The sequence below is a fragment of the Oncorhynchus nerka genome, linkage group LG16 (assembly GCF_034236695.1).
Source record: "Oncorhynchus nerka isolate Pitt River linkage group LG16, Oner_Uvic_2.0, whole genome shotgun sequence".
NCBI lineage: Eukaryota > Metazoa > Chordata > Actinopteri > Salmoniformes > Salmonidae > Oncorhynchus > Oncorhynchus nerka.
Window position 1 is genome coordinate 6,877,030 of NC_088411.1, and position 25,974 is coordinate 6,903,003.

General features: G+C 43.0%; 1 protein-coding gene across 3 annotated transcripts in view; it reads right to left on the reverse strand.

Moving 5' to 3' along the window:
• Nucleotides 1-3,065: 3,065 nt before the first annotated feature.
• Nucleotides 3,066-25,974, reverse strand: part of dclre1a (DNA cross-link repair 1A (PSO2 homolog, S. cerevisiae)) — a 35,277-nt gene continuing 12,368 nt past the window's right edge. For 2 of the 3 annotated variants that reach the window (XM_029684452.2, XM_029684451.2), the window contains exons 7-9: nucleotides 22,793-22,947; nucleotides 15,169-15,310; nucleotides 3,066-4,859 (exon numbers count right to left, since the gene is read on the reverse strand). In XM_029684452.2, coding sequence (XP_029540312.2) covers nucleotides 4,678-4,859; nucleotides 15,169-15,310; nucleotides 22,793-22,947 — 479 coding nt within the window. In that variant the 3' untranslated portion in view covers nucleotides 3,066-4,677. Of the gene's footprint in view, nucleotides 4,860-15,145; nucleotides 15,311-22,792; nucleotides 22,948-25,974 lie in introns of all 3 variants that reach the window. The other variant, XM_029684453.2, reaches the window with a different exon arrangement.

Genomic DNA, 25,974 nt, shown 5'->3' on the forward strand with positions numbered 1-25,974 from the left:
CAGGGTAGGATAGATATAGGTCTGTAGCAGTTTGGGTCAAGAGTTTCCCCCCCTTTGAAGAGGGGGTTGACCGCAGCTGCTTTCCAATCTTTGGGAATCTCAGACGACATAAAAGAGAGGTTGAACAGGCTAGTAATAGGGGTGGCAACAATTTCGGCAGATTGTCTAGCCCGGCTGATTTGTAGGGGTCCAGATTTTGCAGCTCTTTCAGAACATCAGCTTGGGTGAGTTGCTGTGGACGGTGCCGGGCAGTTGACCGGTGTAGCGGTAGCCAGGTGAAAAGCATGGCTAGCCGTAGAGAAATGCTTGTTGAAATTCTCCATTATAGTGGATTTATCGGTGGTAACAGTGTTTCCTGGCCTCAGAGAAGTGGGCAGCTGGGAGGAGGTGCTCTTATTCTCCATGGACTTTAGTGTCCCAGAACTTTTTTGAGTTTGTACTACAGGATGCAAATTTCTGTTTGAAAAAGCTATCCTTAGCTTTCCTAACTGCCTGTGTATATTTCCTAACTTCCCTGAACAGGGGCTATTCGATGCTAATGCAGAACGCCACCGTATGTTTTTGTGCTGGTCAAGGGCAGACCGTTCCGGAGTGAACCAAGGACTATATCTATTCCTAGTTCTATTTTTTTGAATGGAGCATGCTTATTTAAGATGGTGAGAAAGGCACTTCTAAAGAATAACCAAGCATCCTCTACTGACGGGATGAGGTCATTATCATTCCAGGATACCACGGCCAGGTCGATTAGAAAGGCCTGCTCGCAGAAGAGTTTTAGGGAGCGTTTGACAGTGATGAGGTGTGGTCGTTTGATCGCAGATCCATTATGGATGCAGGGAATGAGGCAGTGATCGCTGAGCTCTTGATTGAAAACAGCAGAGGTGTATTTGGAGGGCGAGTTAGTTAGGGTGATATCTATGAGGGTGCCCGTGTTAACCTCTCTGGGATATGTGGGACGGTAGCGTCCCATCTGGCCAACATCCAGTGAAAATGCAGAGCACCAAATTCAAATAAATTACTATAAAAATTAAACTGATGAAATCACACATTCAATATACCAAAAAGCAAACAATGCTATTGTCTGATGCTATTGCACCCCGGTAAACAAAGACAGAAAAGTATATTTCAACCCTGCAGGCGCAACACAAAACGCAGAAATATAATTCATGCCTTACATTTGACAAGCTTCTTTTGTTGGCACTCCAATATGTCCCATAAACATCACAAATGGTCCTTTTGTTCGATTAATTCCGTCGATATATATACAAAATGTAAATTTATTGGGCGCGTTTGATCCAGAAAAACACTGGTTCCAACTTGCGCAATGTGACTACAAAATATCTCAAAAGTTACCTGTAAGCATTGTCCAAACATTTAAACAGCGTTCAATACAGGATGATAACAAAGTGTAGCGAGCATTTCTGGTCACGCGCTTCTATCTAACAGTACACTTCAAGTTACCCTCGTTCTGGATGGCCGTACATCTTTATTACACAAAGGAAAAATCTCAACCAATTTCTAAAGAATTCTAGAATCCCAATGAAAACCCATTGAAAAGAGAGTGACCTAAAAAAGAAATAATCCTGGATGGTTTGTCCTCTGAGTTTCGCCTGCCAAATAAGTTATGTTATACTCACAGGCATCATTCAAACAGTTTTAGAAACTTCAGAGTGTTTTCTATCCAAATATACTAATAATATGCATATCCTGGCTTCTGAGCCAGGGCAGCAGGCCATTTACTTTGGACACGCTTTTCATCCGGACGTGAAAATCCGGACGTGAAAAATACTGCCCCCTATCCCAAAGAAGTTAACGGATTTGGGGTTGTACCTGGTAGGTTCATTGATAACTTACAGAAAACATTTGACCCCTGTCATTGCCAACAAAGGGTATATAACAAAGTATTGAGATAAACTTTTGTTATTGACCAAATACTTATTTTCCACCATAATTTGCAAATAAATAAATAAAAAATCCTACAATGTGATTTTCTTTCTTCCATTTTGTCTGTCATAGTTGAAGTGTACCTATGATGAAAATTACAGGCCTCTCTCATCTTTTTAAGTGGGAGAACTTGCACAATTGGTGGCTGACTAAATACTTTTTTGCCCCACTGTATATATTTTTTAGATTTGTTTAACACTTTTTTGGTTACTACATGATTCCATATGTGTGTAAATGTGTCTAAATTGTAGAATATTAGTGAAGACATAAAAAGTCAAAAGTTTGGACACACCTACTCATTCAAGTGGAGCTACACAGCCTCTTTAGTTAGCTGCTGCTCATCGCCATATCGTCGCCGCAAGTCGGGTTATACTATTTTTATAAGTGTGGCATAGTCTCAGACACTCCTGCTAGCAGCTGGTACTCCCTTTCTAGTTGACCGGACCTCACCCTCACGGGTGAATCACACTCGCTAAGTCCCGGGTATAGGGTTTCAGCTAAGACTAATTTCTTGAAATTAATTTTTTGCCGAAAAGCCGTGGTTCGACACTTCGTCTGAGTAAGGACTAACAATAGATATCCAGTGCTCCTTTTGTGTTTATTAACACAAATTTGCTCCTTTACACAGGATGTCTAGAGTCAGGTAACACATTGGTTATTTCATAGGTGACAAAAATCAATGGTGTCATCTGCTTCATGGCCCACGTGCCATCAAGCAACTCTTCCAACTCCATCCCAGGGCCAAGATCTGACGGGATGTCGCAATGTAAGATGAACCTCTGACCGTCATTTCCTCTCTGCCTTTGTCTGGGTTTGCTGCTCCCCAGCTACCTGTGTTTGAGGCCTCTTCCTGTCCTTCTGCTTCATCTTCCTTGTTTCAGTGTTACCACATATCTGTCTGGAAGAGTCACCAGGTCATACTGACTTGGCTCATTCACAACACGACATAAGCCTAGTTTCCTGAAACGAGTCACATACATGAATCTGTGCCATTCACTTTGAACTGAGTTTACAGCATGAGCGGTCATGAGTCATGAGCGCTTGTTTTGAGATCAAAGCGAGAGCTGCATGTAGACACGTTTGCACATTTCGTTCATAATCTTTGCTAGTAAGTGAGATATGAGCCCAGTTAAATATCATTTTTATTTATAGACTTCATAGTTCATTGAAGTTGATGGGTCACTTATAACAAAACCTTTCGATATTGCCAATAATTTCAATTACTATTTCACGAGTAAAGTTGATAAACTCAGAAGTTAAATGACAACATTGAACAGTGAATCATATTTTAATAATAAGGGTCAAGTTAGTGTGGGAGAGCTGTAAAATGTATTGTTATCCATCAATAATGATAATCAACCTTGATGTGAAACTGTTGAGAATTGTCGCAAACTATATTGTCACCCCTATTTGCTATAACTACTGACTTTCAGCATGCATTTGGAGAAGGGCATTCAACTTGAACTGCACTGACTCAGATTACTGATGATTGGTTAAAATAAACGGATAAGATGATAGTTGGAGCTGTATTGTTAGATTTCAGTGCAGCCTTTGATGTTATTGATCATACATTGTTATTGAAAAAAACGAACTTCCTATGGCTTTACATCACCTGGAGAGTTGTTTATCCAATATAACAGAGATGTACAGTGTGGTGTCCCTCAGGGCAGTTGCCTTGGGCCGTTACTCTTCTCTATTTTTACAAATGATTTGCCACTGGTCTTACACGAAGCTAGAATTACTATGTAGGTAGATGATTCCACACTCTATATGTCAGCACCCAAAGCCAGTGAGCTGACTGAAATTCTAAATAAGGACATATTAGTATCAGAATGGGTGATTAATAATAAACTGGTCTTAAATACATCTAAAACTAAAATCATTGTATTTGGTACAAAACATTGTCTAAGAGATAAATCTCAACTGGAGTTGTGCATAAGAAAGTTGAGGGAGCTAAACTAGGTAAAACATTGTATGTTCAGTTATCATGGGCAAAGTAATCTTGACAAATTTGTGAAGATGCATGTCTGTTTACAAAAATAGGTTCTGCATTTTTCTACTATACTAGTTGTTCAGGAACTTGTCTTGTCCCATCGTGATTACTGTTTGGTAATATGGTCAAGTGCAGCAAAACAGAGCAGCACGCCTTACCCTTAACTGCACATACCTAACGAACATCAACAACATGCATGCCAGTGTTTCCTGGATGACAAGAGATTAACTGCTTCTCTTCTAGTTTTTATGAGGAATGAAAATCCCAGATTGCCTGCATAATCAAATAACATACAGCTCAGACACCCATACATACCCCACAAAAAATGCCACCAGGGGTCACTTCACAGTCCCCAAGTCCAAAACAAATTCACGGCAATGCACAGTATTATACAGAGCCATGATTGCAAGGAACTCCCATCTCCAATTACCCAAACAAACATAAAAATTACCTTAAAATAATTGATAAAAACAACATCTCATGGCACACACAGACACTGTAACAAACAGAATTTAGACACAAATGATTCTTTAGTTGTATTGTTTGTATATCGGTGTATTTTAAATTTGTATAACTGTTCTTGTGTATCAGTGTTTTGTTATTTGTGTTTTAGTGTGGACCGCAGGAAGAATAGCCGCTGCTTTGGCAAAAGCTAATGGGGATCCGAATAAACCAATTAGCTAACACTCAAGTATTGTGTCATATACTGTTTTCACTGTGTATGAACACTGAAGTGTCCTGTTTTAAATTCCTTTAACATTATTAGCCTCGTAAGCCTCTGTTAGCCACTCGCTGAAGCACCTCTCCATGGCCTTCCGGCTAGCCCAGCTGCCCACGTTGACTGTGGGGATAATCTTGAGGGGCCGCAGCCACTGGACAAAACGCCTCAGCTCCAGGTAGCTGCTGTGCTCACTGTAGGGGATGCCTAGAGTAAGAGAGAGACAGAGAAGTCAGAAACAGGAGCAGCAAAATAGACCAACACCACCCACCCCTAGGGCCTGATAAGGGGGCCTATCAACCCATCTAACATTGTTGCAGATTCAAAGCTAAGTTCCTGCAATTTTACATATTTTCGCCATGGTTTATGATGTGTTCATATGCTATCATGGAGCCCCCGATCTCTAGGGGGCACCCTATCAAAATAAAGAGAGCAGTGAGGAATCAGGCCAATGGGTTTAAATTACTCAATTTTGGATGCGTTCAGAATTATAGCTAGACAATAATGTCCATAATTTTCTCCATTACATGCTATAAAAAGGTAAGCGCAGCTGCGAGCTGCCCAGTGACACGAGCCTACCAGACGAGCTAAATTACTTCTATGCTTGCTTCGAGGCAAGCAACACTGAAGTATTCATGAGAGCACCAGCTGTTCCGGACGACTGTGTGATCAAAGACCGCTGCGCCACTCGGGAGCCCCATTCACAAGGTCGCAGGGCCAGACGGATTACCAGGACGTGTACTCCGAGCACGCGCTGACTAACTTTCAAGTGTCTTCACTGACATCTTCAACCTATCCCTGATTTGAGTCTGTAATACCAACATGTTTCAAGCAGACCACCATAGTCCTGGTGCCTAAGAACACCAGGTATGCCAGAGTTTCCACAAGGTTTCTTAGTGTCTCCTTCAAGTCCCTCTTTGTGCACCTGCTGAGCCTATGACTACCATTGTTTGCGGAGCTGCTGTCGTAGTTGTCTTCCTCTGCAGTAGGCCAAGCTTATATGTAGGTGTACGGTTTTAAAAAATACAAACAAAAACATGAGAAATAAATAAATAATAAATAATAAATTACGCACCAGGGCCTGGTTCGCGTTCCTAGGAAACTATGCAGTTTTTTGTTTTTTTACGTGTTATTTCTTACATTAGTACCCCAGGTCATCTTAGGTTTCATTACATACAGTCGAGAAGAACTACTGAATATAAGATCAGCGCCAACTCACCATCAGTACGACCAAGAATATGTTTTCCGCGACGCGGATCCGGTGTTCTGCCTTACAAACAGGACAACGGAATGGATCGCATGCAGCGACCCAAGGAAACGACTCCGAAAAAGAGGGAAACGAGGCGGTGTTCTGGTCAGACTCCGAAAAAGGGCACATCGCGCACCACTCCCCAGCATTCTTCTTGCCAATGTCCAGTCTCTTGACAACAAGGTTGACGAAATCCGAGCAAGGGTAGCATTCCAGAGGGACATCAGAGACTGCAACGTTCTCTGCTTCACAGAAACATGGCTTACTGGGAAGACGCTATCCGAGGCGGTGCAGCCAACGGGTTTCTCCACGCATCGCGCCGACAGAAACAAACATCTTTCTGGTAAGAAGAGTGGCGGGCGTATGCCTCATGACTAACGAGACATGGTGTGATGAAGGAAACATACAGGAACTCAAATCCTTCTGTTCACCTGATTTAGAATTCCTCACAATCAAATGTAGACCGCATTATCTTCCAAGAGAATTCTCCTCGATTATAATCACAGCCGTATTTATCCCCCCCAAGCAGACACATCGATGGCTCTGAACGAACTTTATTTAACTCTTTGCAAACTGGAAACCATTTATCCGGAGGCTGCATTCATTGTAGCTGGGGATTTTAACAAAGCTAATCTGAAAACAAGACTCCCTAAATTTTACCAGCATATCGATTGCGCAACCAGGGGTGGTAAAACCTTGGATCATTGTTACTCTAACTTCCGCGACGCATATAAGGCCCTGCCCCGCCCCCTTTCGGAAAAGCTGACCACGACTCCATTTTGCTGATCCCTGCCTACAGGCAGAAACTAAAACAAGAGGCTCCCACGCTGAGGTCTGTCCAACGCTGGTCAGACCAAGCTGACTCCACACTCCAAGACTGCTTCCATCACGTGGACTGGGACATGTTTCGTATTGCGTCAGATGGAAATATTGACGAATACGCTGATTCGGTGTGCGAGTTCATTAGAACGTGCGTCGAAGATGTCGTTCCCATAGCAACGATAAAAACATTCCCAAACCAGAAACCGTGGATTGATGGCAGCATTCGCGTGAAACTGAAAGCGCGAACCACTGCTTTTAATCAGGGCAAGGTGTCTGGTAATATGTCCGAATATAAACAATGCAGCTATTCCCTCCGCAAGGCTATTAAACAAGCTAAGCGTCAGTACAGAGACAAAGTGGAATCTCAATTCAATGGCTCAGACACAAGAGGCATGTGGCAGGGTCTACAGTCAATCACGGACTACAAGAAGAAACCCAGCCCAGTCACGGACCAGGATGTCTTGCTCCCAGGCAGACTAAATCACTTTTTGCCCGCTTTGAGGACAATACAGTGCCACTGACACGGCCTGCAACGAAAACATGCGGTCTCTCCTTCACTGCAGCCGAGGTGAGTAAGACATTTAAACGTGTTAACCCTCGCAAGGCTGCAGGCCCAGACGGCATCCCCAGCCGCGCCCTCAGAGCATGCGCAGACCAGCTGGCCGGTGTGTTTACGGACATATTCAATCAATCCCTATACCAGTCTGCTGTTCCCACATGCTTCAAGAGGGCCACCATTGTTCCTGTTCCCAAGAAAGCTAAGGTAACTGAGCTAAACGACTACCGCCCGTAGCACTCACTTCCGTCATCATGAAGTGCTTTGAGAGACTAGTCAAGGACCATATCACCTCCACCCTACCTGACACCCTAGACCCACTCCAATTTGCTTACCGCCCAAATAGGTCCACAGACGATGCAATCTCAACCACACTGCACACTGCCCTAACCCACCTGGACAAGAGGAATACCTATGTGAGAATGCTGTTCATCGACTACAGCTCGGCATTCAATACCATAGTACCCTCCAAGCTCGTCATCAAGCTCGAGACCCTGGGTCTCGACCCCGCCCTGTGCAACTGGGTACTGGACTTCCTGACGGGCCGCCCACAGGTGGTGAGGGTAGGCAACAACATCTCCTCCCCGCTGATCCTCAACACGGGGGCCCCACAAGGGTGCGTTCTGAGCCCTCTCCTGTACTCCCTGTTCACCCACGACTGCGTGGCCATGCACGCCTCCAACTCAATCATCAAGTTTGCGGACGACACAACAGTGGTAGGCTTGATTACCAACAACGATGAGACGGCCTACAGGGAGGAGGTGAGGGCCCTCGGAGTGTGGTGTCAGGAAAATAACCTCACACTCAACGTCAACAAAACTAAGGAGATGATTGTGGACTTCAGGAAACAGCAGAGGGAACACCCCCCTATCCACATCGATGGATCAGTAGTGGAGAGGGTAGTAAGTTTTAAGTTCCTCGGCATACACATCACAGACAACCTGAATTGGTCCACTCACACTGACAGCGTCGTGAAGAAGGCGCAGCAGCGCCTCTTCAACCTCAGGAGGCTGAAGAAATTCGGCTTGTCACCAAAAGCACTCACAAACTTCTACAGGTGCACAATCGAGAGCATCCTGGCGGGCTGTATCACCGCCTGGTACGGCAACTGCTCCGCCCTCAACCGTAAGGCTCTCCAGAGGGTAGTGAGGTCTGCACAACGCATCACCGGGGGCAAACTACCTGCCCTCCAGGACACCTACACCACCCGATGTTACAGGAAGGCCATAAAGATCATCAAGGACATCAACCACCCGAACCACTGCCTGTTCACCCCGCTATCATCCAGAAGGCGAGGTCAGTACAGGTGCATCAAAGCTGGGACCGAGAGACTGAAAAACAGCTTCTATCTCAAGGCCATCAGACTGTTAAACAGCAATCACTAACATTGAGTGGCTGCTGCCAACACACTGTCATTGACACTGACCCAACTCCAGCCACTTTAATAATGGGAATTGATGGGAAATGATGTAAATATATCACTAGCCACTTTAAACAATGCTACCTTATATAATGTTACTTACCCTACATTATTCATCTCATATGCATATGTATATACTGTACTCTAGATCATCGACTGCATTCTTATGTCACTAGCCACTTTAACTATGCCACTTTGTTTACTTTGTCTACATACTCATCTCATATGTATATACTGTACTCGATACCATCTACTGTATGCTGCTCTGTACCATCACTCATTCATATATCCTTATGTACATATTCCTTATCCCCTTACACTGTGTATAAGACAGTAGTTTTGGAATTGTTAGTTAGATTACTTGTTGGTTATCACTGCATTGTCGGAACTAGAAGCACAAGCATTTCGCTACACTCGCATTAACATCTGCTAACCATGTGTATGTGACAAATAAAATTTGATTTGGTTTCCCAAAAGCTTCTTAAGGCTAAGTTAATCAATAGGCCCTTCATATGAGCAATGTTAAATCTCTGGGCTGTTTTTGTCAAAATCATTGTTACTAAAGTTGCACTTAAAACCCTTGTTATTTCTCGACTGCCTCAGGCCCCTCGTGGTGCAGCTAAGTGCGTCATTAGGTGCATTTTTGCCTTTCCATGCCTTTCCATGTGAGACACTTTTTACACAGAAGATCTGTACTAAACAAAGAATCCAGATCTATCTACCTCTCTGTGAGCTTATCCGAGAGGCACTGCCTTTCTTTCGATATTTTATATTCTTGATACTGCCTTTGAAAAGAGGTCTAGATCAAAGGAATAAACAACGATACAATCTAAAAACATTGTCGCAAACAGCACAGATTAAAGTACAGATTTTTTTCCACTAAAAGCACTCGTCCTCTTACATAATTCCATGTTGGTCTGCTATTCTCTGCCCTTGTTCTTTTTGCATGAAATAATAATACATTTAATTTCTAAAGCACTTATTAAAATGGCGCCGGAAGAAATGGCAGCAGATTTACGGGCGCCCAACCAATTGTGCTATTATGTGTTTTTTCCCCCCACATTATTTGTAACTTATTTTGTACATAATGTTTCTGCAACCGTATCTTAAGGCAAAAAAGAGCTTCCTGATATCAGGACAGCGATCACTCACCTCGGATTAGACAAAATGTTTTTCTACAACAAGTAGGACGCACAGGACATTCTCCAAACACCCGACAGGGCCGACATCCCCGTTATTTGCAAGAGGAAGCAACGCAGGTACAGAGAACAAAGAGCCGGATGCCTTGTGAGGACCCGGAGAAGGCGAGTGGGAAAGATGCCGTTACCGTCAATACTACTCGCCAACGTGCAATCATTGGACAATAAATTAGACGAAGTACGATCACGAATACCCAACCAACGGGACATCAACTGTAATATCCTACGTTTCACGGAATCGTGGCTGAATGACGACGTGGATATTCAGCTAGCGGGAAATATGCTGCACCGGCAAGATAGAAGAGCACACTCCGGTAAAACGAGGGGGGCGGTCTGTACATATTTGTAAACAACAGCTGTGCACGAAATCTAAGGAAGTCTCTAGATTTTGCTCACCTGAAGTAGAAATAAATTGCAGGCCACACTACTTGCCTAGAGAGTTTTCAGCTATACTTTTAGTGGCTGTTTATTTACCACCACAGACAGATGCTGGCACTAAGACCACACTCAGTCAGCTGTATAAGGAAATAAGCAAACAGGAAACCACTCACCCAGAGGTGGCGCTCCTAGTGGCCGGAGACTTTGATGCAGGGAAACTTAAATCAGTCCAACCAAATTTCTATCAACAAAGGTGAAACCAGAGGGAAAACATTCTAGATCACCTGTACTCCACACACAGAGACGTGTACAAAACTCTCCTTCGCCCTCCATTTGGAAAATCCGACCACAACGCTATCCTCCTGATTCCCGCTTACAAGCAAAAATTAAAGCAGGGAGCACCAGTGACTTGGTCAGATGAAGCAGATTCAATCTCTATTGCACTCCACACTGCCCTTTCCCACCTGGACAAAAGGAACACCTATGTGAGAATACTATTCATTGACAGCTCAGCGTTCAACACTATAGTACCCGCAAAGCTCATCACTAAGCTAAGGATCCTGGGACTAAACACCTCCCTCTGCAACTGGATCCTGGACTTCCTGATGGGCCGCCCCCAGGTGGTGAGGGTAGGTAGCAACACATCTGCCACGCTGATCATCAACACTGGAGCTCCCCAGGGGTGCATGCTCAGTCCCCTCCTGTACTCCCTGTTCACCCTCGACTGCATGGCCAGACACGACTCCAACACCATCATTAAGTATGCAGACGACACAACAGTGGTAGGCCTGATCACCAACAATGATGAGACAGCCTAAAGGGAGGTCAGAGACCTGGCCGGGAATAACAACCTGTCCCTCAACGTAACCAAGACTAAAGAGATGATTGCCGCCTTTCCTTCCAGTTCTCTGCTGCCTGCGACTGGAACGAATTGCAAAAAAAAAAAAAAAAAAAAAAAAAAAATCGCTGAAGTTGGAGACTTTTATCTCCCTCACCAACTTTAAACATCTGCTATCTGAGCAGCTAACAGATTGCTTCAGCTGTACATAGTCCATCGGTATATATCCCACCCAATTTACCTACCTCAACCCCATACTGTTTTTATTTTATTTACTTTTCTGCTCTTTTGCACACCAGTATCTCTACCTGCACATGTTCATCTGATCATTTATCACTCCAGTGTTAATCTGCTAAATCGTAATTATTCACTCCTATGGCCTATTTATTGCTTACCTCCTCATGCCTTTTGCACACAATGTATATAGATTCTTTTTTTTCTACTATGTTATTGACTTGTTTATTGTTTACTCCATGTTTAACTCTGTGTTGTCTGTTCACACTGCTATGCTTTGCCAGGTCGCAGTTGCAAATGAGAACTTGTTCTCAACTAGCCTACCTGGTTCAATAAATATCATATATGCATAGTCACTTTAACTATACACTCATGTACATACTATCTCAATTGGGCAGACCGACCAATGCTCCCGCACATTGGCTAACCAGGCTATCTGCATTGTGTCCCGCCACCCACCACCCCTCTTTTACACTACTGCTACTTCATCATATATGCAGTCACTTTAACCATATCTACATGTACATACTACCTCAAATCAGCCTGACTAACCGGTGTCTGTATGTAGCCTCGCTACTTTTATAGCCTCACTACTGTATATAGCCTGTCTTTTTACTGTTGTTTTATTTCTTTACTTACCTATTGTTCACCTAATGCATTTTTTTGGCGCTATTGGTTAGAGCCTGTAAATAAGCATTTCACTGTAAGGTCTACACCTGTTGTATTCGGCGCACGTGACAAATAAAACTTTGATTTGATCTCACACCCAAGGCAAAAAAAACAAACATAATCCAGAACATAGAACACAGACAACAATCAAAGCTATATACAGGTGTCGTCAATAGCAGAGGTTCTTGAAAGCTCTTCTGAACAGCACGTTCTTGAAATGTGCCTTAAAGGACGACAGAGACTCCGCAGCCCTATTAGTGTCTGGAAGTAAATACCACAGCCGCGGAGCCGTGCAACTGAAAGCCCCGTCACGCATAGTTTTATGTCTGCTGCGGGGCTGCTGAAGGGGAACGGACCTGAAGGAGAAGGGTGTGGGGGAGGAGGGTAGAATGAGGTCAGACAGGTACTTGGGTCCAGAGTTGTGGATAGCTTGGTAGGTGTAAACCAGGATGCGTGAGTATATGGGGATCCAGTGGATGTTGAGAAGCACTGTGAAGTGCTCTCGGGGGGAGGTGTGGGTGAGGACACGTGCAGCACAGTTCTGGACATATTGTAGCCTGTTTAGACACTTGGCAGATGCGCCAACAAAAAGGGCATTACAATAATCCAGACGGGATGAAATAAAGGCATGGATGAGTCACTCAGCTGCAGGTTGTGATAGCTGGCAATGTTCAGTCGATGGAAACATTTGACTTTGGTGACACTCTTGATGTCAAACGAGACCTTTGACAGCTGTAGCTGCTAATGTTGTTTATGATTGTGCGGATGCCAATTAGGACCGCCTCTTTCTTTTTTGTAGCTAAATTGCAGGAAACTCAACTGCATCTACGCTTTGATGTACTGCAGGCAGCTGACTAGGAGTGCAGTGTCGAATGCTGCACTGAGGTCGAGCAGTATGAAGATGCTGGCAGCCCCAGAGTCAGCATTCATGAGGAGGTCATTGGAGACCCTTTCCAGGGCAGTTTCGATGCTGTGTCCAGCCTTGAAACCCAACTGGAAGGGCTCATGTAGGTTGTGAGTGGCCAGATGGTTTTAAAGTTGACTAGGAACAGCACGTTCAAGGAGCTTAGTCAGGAAGGGCAGGTTGGAAATAGGCCTGTAGTTCTGGAGGTTGTCAGGGCCAGTTCCACGTTTTTATATACTGGTGTCACCAGTTTGAGCTGAGGGACACATCCAGTGATGAGGGACTTGTTGAACAGGTGGATCACTGAAGCAGAGCTGAAATAACACAGGAATATTTTTAGGCGGAGCACTGATGCCGTTGTCCACTGAATGTGGTCAGCTGGCCTGGTTGCATTTACACGGAGCAGAGATTGGAACACAATGCGAGCCCATCCACCTCCGGAGGTGGTCAGGCAAATGTGATTACATTCCGAACACAATGCGTATTGTTGCCCTGTCATTAACACACATTTCTTGTTATGCAAATACAAACGCGCATATAGTTTGCATTTGTAATGTAAATGGGATAGGAGCCACAGGGAACATATCTGATGCTGCGCCTCGTTCTGCCTTTTTACCTTGTCAGCTCAGGGATTCGATCTTACAACCTTTCGGTTACTGGCCCAACGCTCTAACCACTAGGCTACCTGCCGCCTCAAGTTTCATGATAGTCAATACACAATGAAAGTTATAAGCTACGCAAGTGACGTTTTCTATTAGTGTGCGTTGTGATCACTGGTCTAATGTGTGAATGAAGTCAGATAGTTTGCACATGCATGTTTGTATTTTTGCATAGAAATAGTATATTATTGTTCCTGAGATCCCGTCATTTTTCTCTCAGGAAGGCGCTTGCTAGGAAAATCTTGGGATCCCGGTTTCCAGTGTTAATCCCTAGTATGGATGTGTGAAAAGATTAGCCAAAGACCAGCCTGGTTATGCATCCACCACATATCCACCATATTTGCTGGAACGGTGCTGAAAAGGACAATGTGAAAAGAAAATATCTGAGCCAGGTTGTGAATCAGGTACCAGATAGCTGAGTGGTTAGAGTATGGTGACGTCAACACCATGGTTTTAATTCCCCATGGGCCCCATACATCCCTAGATTTATTTAATTTCTAAACTGAAAGCTGCCTTGGATAAAAGAGTCTGCTAAATTACCATGTCATCATTATCATACAGAGCAGTGCCGTAGGTAGAGTCCTATACCATAGACAGGGGTGCACAACTCAGGACCTTGAGTTCCACAGTCCTGCTACTTTTCCTTCCTACTAGTTCTTCTCCTGGCACGTAATTTATCATTTCATGTGCACACACATGGTTTCCTCAGTTTCTGGTGAAAGGCATTCTTCAGCAAAATTAGAAATGTACATCATTGTTTCCTTATGTTGAAAGCAGTCTATGGGCCAGTAGAGACAGCAATCCACACATAGGTTTTGTAAAACTAGCCACAAATGTTCTAACCTGGCATTTTCGAACAAAAAACAAAAACAAATCATCTTACTTGCGTTCTAAATAGTATGTAACATTTTAATCATTGAGTATGCTTTAAAGGGATAATGCGAGAGTCTGGTAATTATACTTACCCAGAGTCAGATGAACTCATGGATACCATTTATATGTCTCTGCAGTTTGAAGGAAGTTAGAGGTCGTTTTGTGAGCCAATGCTAGCTAGCTGTACCGGTAGACTTCCAGTCATTGGCTCACGAAACTATCTCTAAACTTCCTTCATACTGGACGCAGACATAAAAATGTTAATTAATTGCCAGAATCTCGCACTGTCCCTTTAAATGCTCGGATGTCATACTCATTCCGGCTTTTCATGAAGTATAATTCGCTGCGAGCCATCGAGGAAGATTTTTCAGACTGAGTGAGATTGACCCGTTGATAATTAGCTCAGGGGATGCTACACTAACATTAACGGATGGATGGAAACAGCACAATTGAGCATAAGATGACGCATTCACATAATAGGTGAGCCTAGTATGTTGATATTTGTTGCCAACTGTATGCATTTTTACTAAAACAGTACATTCTAAATAGTATGTAGTATGATTCATTTTAGTAAGTAGTAGGCATGACATGGCTAATGTGAGTCAATGTCTCCTAGTTAGCATGCTTTAAATGTCATGCCTAGAACCAAAACCAGCAGTGCTCTGGGCCTCGAGAGCCACATCTGAGCACACCTGCTATAGATACTGGGCTGTACCATAGATGCTGATGTTGCCATGGACCATAGGCTTGATATCTTCCACAGCCTCCACCCTCTGACTGAAGGTCCAGCCCGTGGGCTTGAAGGCCACCAGCTGGTCGTACTGCCTCGAGAACCTACTCAGATGAGCCTGCAGGTTCTGGAAAGGAAAAAAGGACATGGGAGTACGTACTTTGGTTTAGTAAGTGTGAGGAGTGAACAGATAGTTTGAGCCTGTTATTTTCTGAGAGGAATGAAAACCAAAGCCAAAACGGCATTACCGACATGTGACAGAGTTTGTCATACTCTTGTATTTGACAATTTAACTCCACCCTTTACATTTTGAAATGTTGTATTATATCAGGTGCAAACTTTCCACTAGTGCAGGGGTAAGCAATCCTAGTGCTATAATGCTGCAGGTACTCAGCATCCCACTGCTGGCTTGCCTCTGAAGCTAAACAGGGTCAGTCCTGGTCGGTCTCTGGATGGGAAACCAGATGCTGCTGGAAGTAGTGTTTAGATTGCCAGTAGGGGGCATTCTTCCCTCTGAAGAGATCCCAGGGCAGTGAAGGGGACATTGCCCTGCGTAGAAGGTGCCGTCTTTTGGACAGGATGTGTCCTGAACCTCTGTGGTCATTATAAAATCCCATGGCACTTATCATGAGAGTATTTTATTTTATTTAACAAGGCAAGTAGGGGTGTTTGCCCCGGTGTAAATGGCTAAACTCCCAACGGGGCCCCATTCCATCATAGCCACCTAATCAGCCCCCTCAAACCAAATTGGCATACAGTGCATTCGGAAGGTATTCAGACCCCTTGACTTTTCCACATTTTGTTACGTTCCAGCCTTGTTTTATTTATATATAAATATATATAAATCATATATTTTAGAATATCTACACACAATAACCCATAATGACAAAGCAAAAATAGTTTTTTTTTTAGAAATGATCACAAAAATAAAATAAACAACTGAAATATTACATTTATGTAACTATTCAGACCCTTTACTCAGTACTTTGTTGAAGCACCTTTGGCAGCGATTACAGCTTTAAGTCTTCTTGGGTATGACGCTGCAAGCTTGGAACACCTGTATTTCGGGAGTTTCTCCCATTCTTCTCAACAGATCCTCTCAAGCTCTGTCAGGTTGGATGGGGAACGGCGCTGCACAGCTATTTTCAGGTCACTTCAGAGATATTCGATTGGGTTCAAGTCCGGGGTCTGGCTGGACAACTCAAGGACATTCAGAGACTTGTCCCAAAGCCACTCCTGCGTTGTCTTGGCTGTGTGCTTAGGGTCATTATCTGGTTGGAAGGTGAACCTTCGTCCCAGTCTGAGATCCTGAGCGCTCTGGAGCAGGTTTTCATCAAGGATCTCTCTATACTTTGCTCCGTTCATCTTTGCCTCGATCCTGACTCGTCTTCCAGTCCCTGATGCTGAAAAACATCCCATCAGCATGATGCTGCCACCACCATGCTTCACAGTAGGGATGGTGCCAGATTTCCTCCAGACGTGATGCTTGGCATTCAAGCTAAAGAGTTCAAATCTTGGTTTCATCAGACCAGAGAATCTTGTTTCTCAAGGTCTGAGAATCCTTTAGGTGCCTTTTGGCAAACTCCAAGCAAGCTGTTACTGATGTGTTACCCATGTGTCTGTTACTGAGGAGTGGCTTCTGTCTGGCCTCTCTACCTTAAAGGCCTGATTGTTGGAGTGCTGCAGAGATGGTTGTCCTTCTGGAAGGATCTCCACAGAGGAACTCTGAAGCTCTGTCAGAGTGACCATCGGGTTATTGGTCACCTCCTTGACCAAGGCCCTTCTTGGTTGCTCAGTTTGGCAGGGAGGCCAGCTCTAGGAAGTGTCTTGGTGGTTCCAAACTTCTTCCATTAAATGATGGAGGGCACTGAGTTCTTGGGGACCTTCAATGCTGCACAAATGTTGGTACCCTTCCCCAGATCTGTGCCTCGACACAATTCTGTCTCGGAGCTCTACAGACAATTCCTTCGACTTCATGGCTTGGTTTTTTGCTCTTTTGCCTTTCCAAATCATGTCCAATCAAATGAATTTACCACAGGTGGACTCAAATCAAGTTGTAGAAACATCTCAAGGATGATAAATGGATACACGATGCACCTGAGCTCAATTTCGAGTCTCGTGGCAAGGGGTCTGAATAATTATGTAAATAATTCAAACTTTAATTTGTAATAAATTTGCTAACATTTCAAAAAATCTCAAATATAATTCATTTGAATTGCTTCTATATTCTCTTAGTAGACTTAAAAGCAGGAATCCGCAGGCCGGGGGCGACCCTATGTCACCCCATTTCTTGTGTAGTGTTTTCACTTTGAACAAAAACAAGGGGGTTGAGCCCTGGACTGCCTTGGGTTGGCATTCTGGGCAAGGTGTGTCTTTATGCTAATCCCGCCTACTCGAATAACCCGTTGCCCCGGAGCTGGAGAGGAAGTGAAAGTCACTTGCAAACTAACGTTAGAACTGCCAGAAACAAACAGAGCAGATGAAGCCAACCAAGCATCATTCTCAGTTCTTGGATCTGAATTAACTGGACCCAAAGAGAAAAATAAGCGAGAAAAATATAACATTCTGTATTCGTACTGTATTGAACTCAAAGGAATCTAACGATACCATCATGTCCAGTAGCTACATCCAACAAGATGCCCAATGCTTTTATTTCAACTAGGCAACGTTAGCTAGCTAAAGCTAGATGTGCAGATTGTTGACATGATAGTGTTTAGTTTGTAGGTGATAATGATAGCTAGCTAGGTGGTCAAAAGCATTTTCAGCCCAACACTGAAAGAGGTAAAGAATGCAGTATGCATGTTATGTTATGCTTTGTGATTCAATAATTATTTTGTTGATAATCAACCAAAATAGTTAGCTATGGTAATTACGGTTAGCAGTAGCTCATATACTGCCCATGGTCTCACCTGAGAGAGAAGGTAATATAATGGCAATTGTTGTGACTTTTGGCAAGATTAGATTTGATTGATTAATTTGGTTATCCTATGCAAATTAATTGAAGAGGGACACCATAAAGGGTTAGATATAGAGAAACTCTTGAATTAACTTAATCAGTAGTTATCATGAACTGTTATACCATTAACAATATCAACAATATAAATCAGTCAATTTGACCATATTCTCATTCTGAAGAGTCGTCAGCTCTGGAACTGCAAACACCCAATCGTTCACAAATGAACTAGATGCCACAAATAACTGTACAGCAAGAGGATTTTTTTGGGGTGGTCCTGGACCAAAAATGCTGTCGACCACCTAGCGTGATCATCTACAAACTAAACACTATCATGCCAACAATCTGAATATCTAGATTTAGCAAGCTAATGTTAGCTAGTTGAAATAAAGGCATTGGGCATCTTGTGGGGTTTATGCAGTGTAGCTACATGATGCTATCATTAGATTCCTTTGAGTACAAAACAATCTGAATACAAAAGATGATAGCTGGATTGAAAATTGAATACACTAAGCTTAGCAGCTAACATAGCTAGCAGGCTAAATACGCAACCCAACACTTACTTAACATGAATAATCCATGACAACGGTTGCCATTTCGGTGTCACTTTCAAAATTAATTCCAATGTTTATCTGGTTTCTGGATTGGTCATGGGCAGTCTTTTTCTCGCTTTTTAAAAACATTTTGGGGTCGAATTGATTCAAATCCAAGAATGACGCTTGTTGACTTCGTCTTCTCTGTTTGTTTCTGGCAGCTGTAACATTAGGTTGCAAGTGACTTTCACTTCCTCTCCAGCTCCAGGACAGCAGGGTCATTAGGGTAGGCGGGTCTAGCGCAAAGACGCACCTTACCCAGAAGGCCAGCCCAAGTCGGCTCAACCCCCTTGTTTTCGTTCAAAGTGAAAACACTACACAAGAAGTGGGGCGGCATAGGGTCGCCCCCAACCTGCAGATTTCTGCTCTAAGAGAATATAGAAGCAATTCAAATGAATTATATTTTACAACTTGTACAGCATTTTGAATGTGTCTAAAGCATAAAACATTAAATTTGTCAATATCAACATCCTCTGTCTCGTCATTTCTCATTATTGTATAAAAATGTGGAGGAATCTCAAAAGAAAATGGTGCAGGTCTACAATTTTGTTTCTGGTGTCCTTTGACAGCTCTTTGGTCTTGGCCATAGTGGAGTTTGGCATGTGACTGTTTGAGGTTGTGGACAGGTGTCTTTTATACTGATAACAAGTTCAAACAGGTGCCATTAATACAGGTAACGAGTGGAGGACAGAGGAGCCTCTTAAAGAAGAAGTTACAGGTCTGTGAGAGCCAGAAATCTTGCTTGTTTGTAGGTGACCAAATACTTATTTTCCACCATAATTTGCAAATAAATTCATAAAAAATCCTACAATGTGATTTTCTGGATTTTTTTTCTCATTTTGTCTGTCATAGTTGAAGTGTGATTAAAATTACAGGCCTCTCATCTTTTTAAGTGGGAGAACTTGCACAATTGGTGGCTGACTAAATACTTTTTTGCCCCACTGTATATACGCAAAGCTTGACTCGTTTTTAACTGTATCGTGTTCTTTTGCTACAGCACAAAAGTGGTTGTTGTTTAAAGGTAGACTCAGCAGCGTGATTACCTGATTACAAACAACAACATAATTAAAATCTGTCAAGACTTCCACTATTGTCTTTTACAATGTATGCCCTCCCTTGAAATATGTCAACACTGGGAAGAGACAACTGTGGCCGTTTGAATTTTGTTGCATTTCTGTGAGGTTGCTGCCCTGCTTTGTAGGAGAATGTTGTCTTACTAACTCTACCTTTAAGCACTTTTGACATACAGTACCAGTCAAAAGTTTGGACACCCTACTCATTCAAGGGTTTTTCTTTATTTTTACATTGTAGAATAATAGTGAAGACAAACTTTAAAACCACACATATGGAATCATGTAGAAACCAAAAAAGTATATATATATTTTACATTTGAGATTCTTCAAAGTAGCCACACTTTGCCTTGATGGCAACTTTGCACACTCTTGGCATTCTTTCAACGAGCTTCATGAGGTAGTCACCTGTAATGCATTTCAATTAAAAGGTGTGTCTTCTTAAAAGTTAATTTGTGGAAGTTCTTTCCTTCTTAAATTGTTTGAGTCAACACAATCAGCTGTGTTGTGACAAGGTATGGATGGTATACAGAAGCTAGCCCTATTGGTAAAAGACCAAGTCCATATTATGGGAAGAACAGCTCAAATAAGCAAAGAGAAATGACAGTCCATCATTACTTTAAGACATGAATGTCAGTCAAAACAGAAAACGGCAAGAACTTTTAAAGTTTCTTCAAGTGCAGTTGCACAAACCATCAAACGCTATGATGAAACTGGCTCTCATGAGGACCGCCACAGGAAAGGAAGACCCAGAGTTATCCTCTGCAGCAGAGGATAAGTTCATTAGTTACCAGCCTCAGAAATTGCAGCCCAAATAGATGCTTCAGAGTTCAAGTAACAGACACATCTGTTCAGAGGAGACTGCGTGAATCAGGCTTTCATGGTCAAATTGCTGCAAAAGAAACCACTACTAAAAGGACACCAATAAGAAGAGACTTTCTTGGGTCAAGAAATACGAGCAATGGACATTAGACAGGTGGAAAATCTGTCCTTTGGTCTGGAGTCCAAATTTGAGATTATTGGTTCCAACCAACATGTCTTTGTGAGACGCAGAGTAGATGAATGGATGATCTCCGCATGTGTGGTTCCCACCGTGAAGCATGGAGGAGGAGGTGTGATAGTGTCACCAGCAAAGCCTCCCCACACAGTCTGTGATTTATTTTTAATATTCAATTTATTTTTAATATATATTTATTTATAATATTCAAGGCACACTTAACTTCTTTGGGATAGGGGGCAGTATTTTCACGTCCGGATGAAAACCGTGTCCAAAGTAAACGGCCTGCTACTCTGGCTCAGAAGCCAGGATATGCATATTATTAGTAGATTTGGATAAAAAAACACACTGAAGTTTCTAAAACTGTTTGAATGATGTCTGTGAGTATAACAGAACTTATTTGGCAGGTGAAACCCCAAGGACAAACCATCCAGGATTTTATTTTTTGAGGTCACTCTCTTTTCAATGGGTTTTCACTGGGAATCTAGGGGCTTGCAGTTCCCATCGCTTCCACTGGATGTCAACAGTCTTTAGAAATTGGTTGAGGTTTTTCCTTTGTGTAATGAAGAAGTACGGCCATCCAGAATGAGGGTAACTTGAAGTGTACTTTTAGATAGAGGCGCATGACCAGAAATGCTCCCTACACTTTGTTTTCTTCCTGTATTGAACAATGTTTATCCGGTCTTCAATTTTATCGATTATTTACGTAAAAAAATACCTAAAGTTTTATTACAAAAGTAGTTTGAAATGTTTGGACAATGCTTACAGGTAACTTCTGAGATATTTTGTAGTCACATTGTGCAAGTTGGAACCGGTGTTTTTCTGGATCAAACGCGCCAAATAAATTTACATTTTGGATATATATCGACGGAATTAATCGAACAAAAGAACCATTTGTGATGTTTGTGGGACATATTGGAGTGCCAACAGAAGAAGCTCGTCAAAGGTAAGGCATGAATTATAATTGTATTTCTGCGTTTTGTGTCACGTCAGCAGGGTTGAAATATGCTTCTCTCTCTTTGTATACTGAGGTGCTATCCTCAGATAATAGCATAAATTGCTTTCGCCGTAAAGCATTTTTGAAATCTGGCTGGGTTCACAACAAGTGTAGCTTTAATTTGGTATATTGAATGTGTGATTTCATCAAAGTTAAATTTTTATAGTAATTTATTTGAATTTGGCGCTCTGCATTTTCACTGGATGTTGGCCAGGTGGGCGCACATATCCCACATATGCCAGAAAGGTTAACTAGCATGGCTACAACAGCATTCTGCAGCGATACGCCATCCCATCTGGTTTGCGCTTAGTGGGACTATCAATTGTTTTTCAACAGGCCAATGACCCATCACACCTCCAGGCTGTGTAGGGGCTATTTGACCAAGAAGGAGAGTGATGGAGTGTTGCATCAGATGACCTGGCCTCCACAATCAGACCTCAACCCAATTGAGATGGTTTGGGATGAGTTGAACCGCAGAGTAAAGGAAAAGCTGCCAACAAGTGCTCAGCATATGTGGGAATTCCTTCAACACTTTTGGGAAAGCATTCCAGGTGAAGCTGGTTGAGAGAATGCCAAGAGTGTGCAAAGCTTCTATCAAGGCAAAGGGTGGCTACTTTGAAGAACCTCAAATACAACACATATTTTGAGTTGTTAAATACTTTTTTGGTTACTACATGATTCCATGTGTTATTTCATAGTTTTGAATTTTTACTTGACATTTTTTACATTTTAATTAACCTTTATTTAACTAGGCAAGTCAGTTAAGAACACATTTTTATTTACGATGACGGGCCTAGGAACAGTGGGTTAAATGCCTTGTTCAGGGGCAGAACAACAGATTTTTAACTTGTCAGCTCGGGATTTGATCTAGCAACCTTTCAGTTACTGGCCCAACGCTCTAACCACTAGGCTACCTGTCGCCCCAAATTGAATGAGTAGGTGTGTCAGAACTTTTCACTGGTACTGTATAGGAACTGTAAAAATCACTACAGGACCCACTTTGAAGGTCAGTTGCATCATGGGTAGCACATGGACCTGTGCGGCCTTCCAGTCGGTGGTGATGAGCTGGCGGATGCGCTCTGACTCCAGACAACACATGGTGTTGAACTTGTCCCGGGACAGGCAAACTTTGGAGCCCAGTACCTCTGCCAGAGCTATGGACAAGACATAGTAAGACAGTTAAGCCAGAGTCATATATACACAGAGAGTATAGACAATTTTTATTCACCGATTCATGATGAGTATTGTTGGATTCTACTTCTAGTAGTTCAGTTGGCTACCCAAGATTAAAATCCTGGAAGTGGCTTTTTAAAATGGCCACACTCTCTTAAGCTCTAAGCAAAGCATTTTGTCGACCATCCAATGCATGTCAAATTTTAGCATTGTTCGCGGTTCATGTCCAAATCATCCTAAAGTGTCTCAAATTGATTGTAGCTCGGTGGACACCAACTGTTCGATCACGATCGACTGGTAGATATTTAAGGCATTCCTAGTCGATCACCAAACATTTCTGTAGAAAAGTCAACGATAGCTATGGAAAGTTTAAAAAATAAATCAGAATTGCGCTGTTGACGGTACATGCACTTGATTAGCCCTTTGATTATCTGTTCAGGAGTCATGGCTTGGGGGTAGAAACTGTTAAGAAGCCTTTTGGACCTAGACTTGGCGCTCCGTTACCGCTTGCCTTGCAGTAGCAGAGAACAATTTTTAGGACCTTCCTCTGACACCGCCTGGTATAGAGGTCCTGGATGGCAGGAAACTTGGCCCCAGTGATGTACTGGGCCGTACGTACGCACTACCCTCTGTAGTGCCTTACAGTTGGAGGACGAGCAGTTGCCATACCAGGCAGTGATGCAACCAGTCAGGATGCTCTCAATGGTGCAACTGTAGAACCTTTTGAGGATCTGAGGACCAATTCCGAATATTTTCAGTCTCCTGAGGGGGAATAGGTTTTGTTGTGCCGTCTTCACGACTGTCTTGGTGTGTTTGGACTCTCTCAACCTGCTCCACTACAGCTTGTCAATGAGAATGGGGGCGTGCTCGGTCCTCCTTTTCCTGTAGTCCACAATCATCTCCTTAGTCTTGATCACGTTGAGGGACAGGTTGTTGTCCTGGCACCCACGGCCAGGTCTCTGACCTCCTCCCTATAGGCTGTCTCACTGTTGTGTCATCTGATGGTGTTGGAGTCGTGCCTGGCCAGGGAGTACAGGAGGGGACTGAGCACGCACCCCTGAGGGGCCCTTGTGTTGAGGATCAGCGCGGCGGATGTGTTGTTACCTACCCTTACCACCTGGGGGCAGCCTGTCAGGATATCCAGGATCCAGTTGCAGCGGGAGGTGTTTAGTCCCAGGGTCCTTAGCTTAGTGATGAGCTTTGAGGGCCCTATGGTGTTGAACGCTGAGCTTTAGTCAATGAATAGCATACTCACATAGGTGTTCCTTTTGTCCAGATGGGAAGGGGCAGTGTGGAGTGCAAAAGAGATTGCATCATCTGTGGATCTGTTGGGGCAGTATGCAAATTGGAGTGGGTCTAGGGTTTCTGGTATAATGGTGTTGTGAGCCATGAACAGCCTTTCAAAGCGCTTCACGGATACAGACGTGGGTCGGTAGTCATTTAGGCAGATTACCGTAGTGTTCTTGGGCCTGTGGTGGTCTGCTTGAAACGTGTTGGTATTACAGAAAATGACAGTGAAGACACTTCCAGTTGGTCAGTGCAGGCTCGGAGGACACGTCCTGGTAATCTGTCTGGCCCTGCGGCCTCGTGGATGTTGACCTGTTTAAAGGTCTTACATTGGCTACGGAGAACGTGATCACACAGTCATCCGGAATAGCTGATGCTGGTTGGGGTATGTATGTACTAGAGGTCGACCGATTAATCGGAATGGCCGATTAATAGGGCCGATTTCAAGTTTTCATAACAATCGGAAAAAAATTGAAAAACCGATTTTTTGGGGGGACACCTTTATTTAATCTTTATTTAACTAGGCAAGTCAGTTAAGAACACATTCTTATTTTCAATGACGGCCTAGGAACGAGGCAGAACGACAGATTTGTACCTTGTCAGCTCGGGGGATCCAATCTTGCAACCTTAAAGTTAACTAGTCCAACCACCTGCCTCACGAGGAGCCTGCCTGTTACGCGAATGCAGTAAGCCATGGTAAGTTGCTAGCCAGCATTAAAGTTATCTGATAAAAACAATCAATCAATCAATGACTGTCGTTGCTCCAATGTGTACTTAACCATAAACATCAATGCCTTTCTTAAAATCAATACACAAGTAAATATTAAACCTGCATATTTAGCTAAAAGAAATCCAGGTTAGCAGGCAATATTAACCTGGTGAAATTGTGTCACTTCTCTTGCGTTCATTGCACGCAGAGTCAGGGCATATGCAACAGTTTGGGCCGCCTGCCTCTTTGCGAACTAATTTGCCAGAATTTTACGTAATTATGACATAACATTGAAGGTTGTGCAATGTAACAGGAATATTTAGACTCATGGATATGCCACCCGTTAGATAAAATACGGAACGGAATAAACGTTTTGTTTTCGAGGAGATAGTTTCCGGATTTGACCTAAGGCTCGTATTTCTGTGTGTTTATTATAGTTAAGTCTATGATTTGATATTTGATAGAGCAGTCTGACTGAGGGGTGGTAGGCAGCAGCAGGCTCGTAATAGTCAAAGGTATATGGTTTAGAGAGAAATGGTCGACGCGTTATAATTCCTGTAATAACTTGCGGCTGAACTTGAAAGGGGTTCCTTCGTTATTTTACCGTTCATGTCTTCCATAGAGAATGTCTTGATCTACTTCAAATAAGGTCTGTGTTTCGTGCAGGTTAGGGTGCAGGCTTAAACCGCCTCGGCGTTTTGATACCCGTGTAAATCTCACTAGGATAAGGTAACGTTTGTCAACATATTTTCATAAATCCACTCTACAAAAAAAAAAAGATCTTTGCTTATATTTAGCCAATATTGATTAGAGTGACCTTTTCCTATGGATATCTACACAGTTATAAAATTGGCACGGTGGTGTAAGCCTACACAAAACAGACCTTATTTTAAGTGAATCTAAAAATATCCTATGGAATAAATGAATGAAGGAACCGCTTTTCAGATTTTGCTAGAAGGTGTCATGGGAATTATGACTCGCACTTTGGTAGTCAATTCTTACCATGTCCATT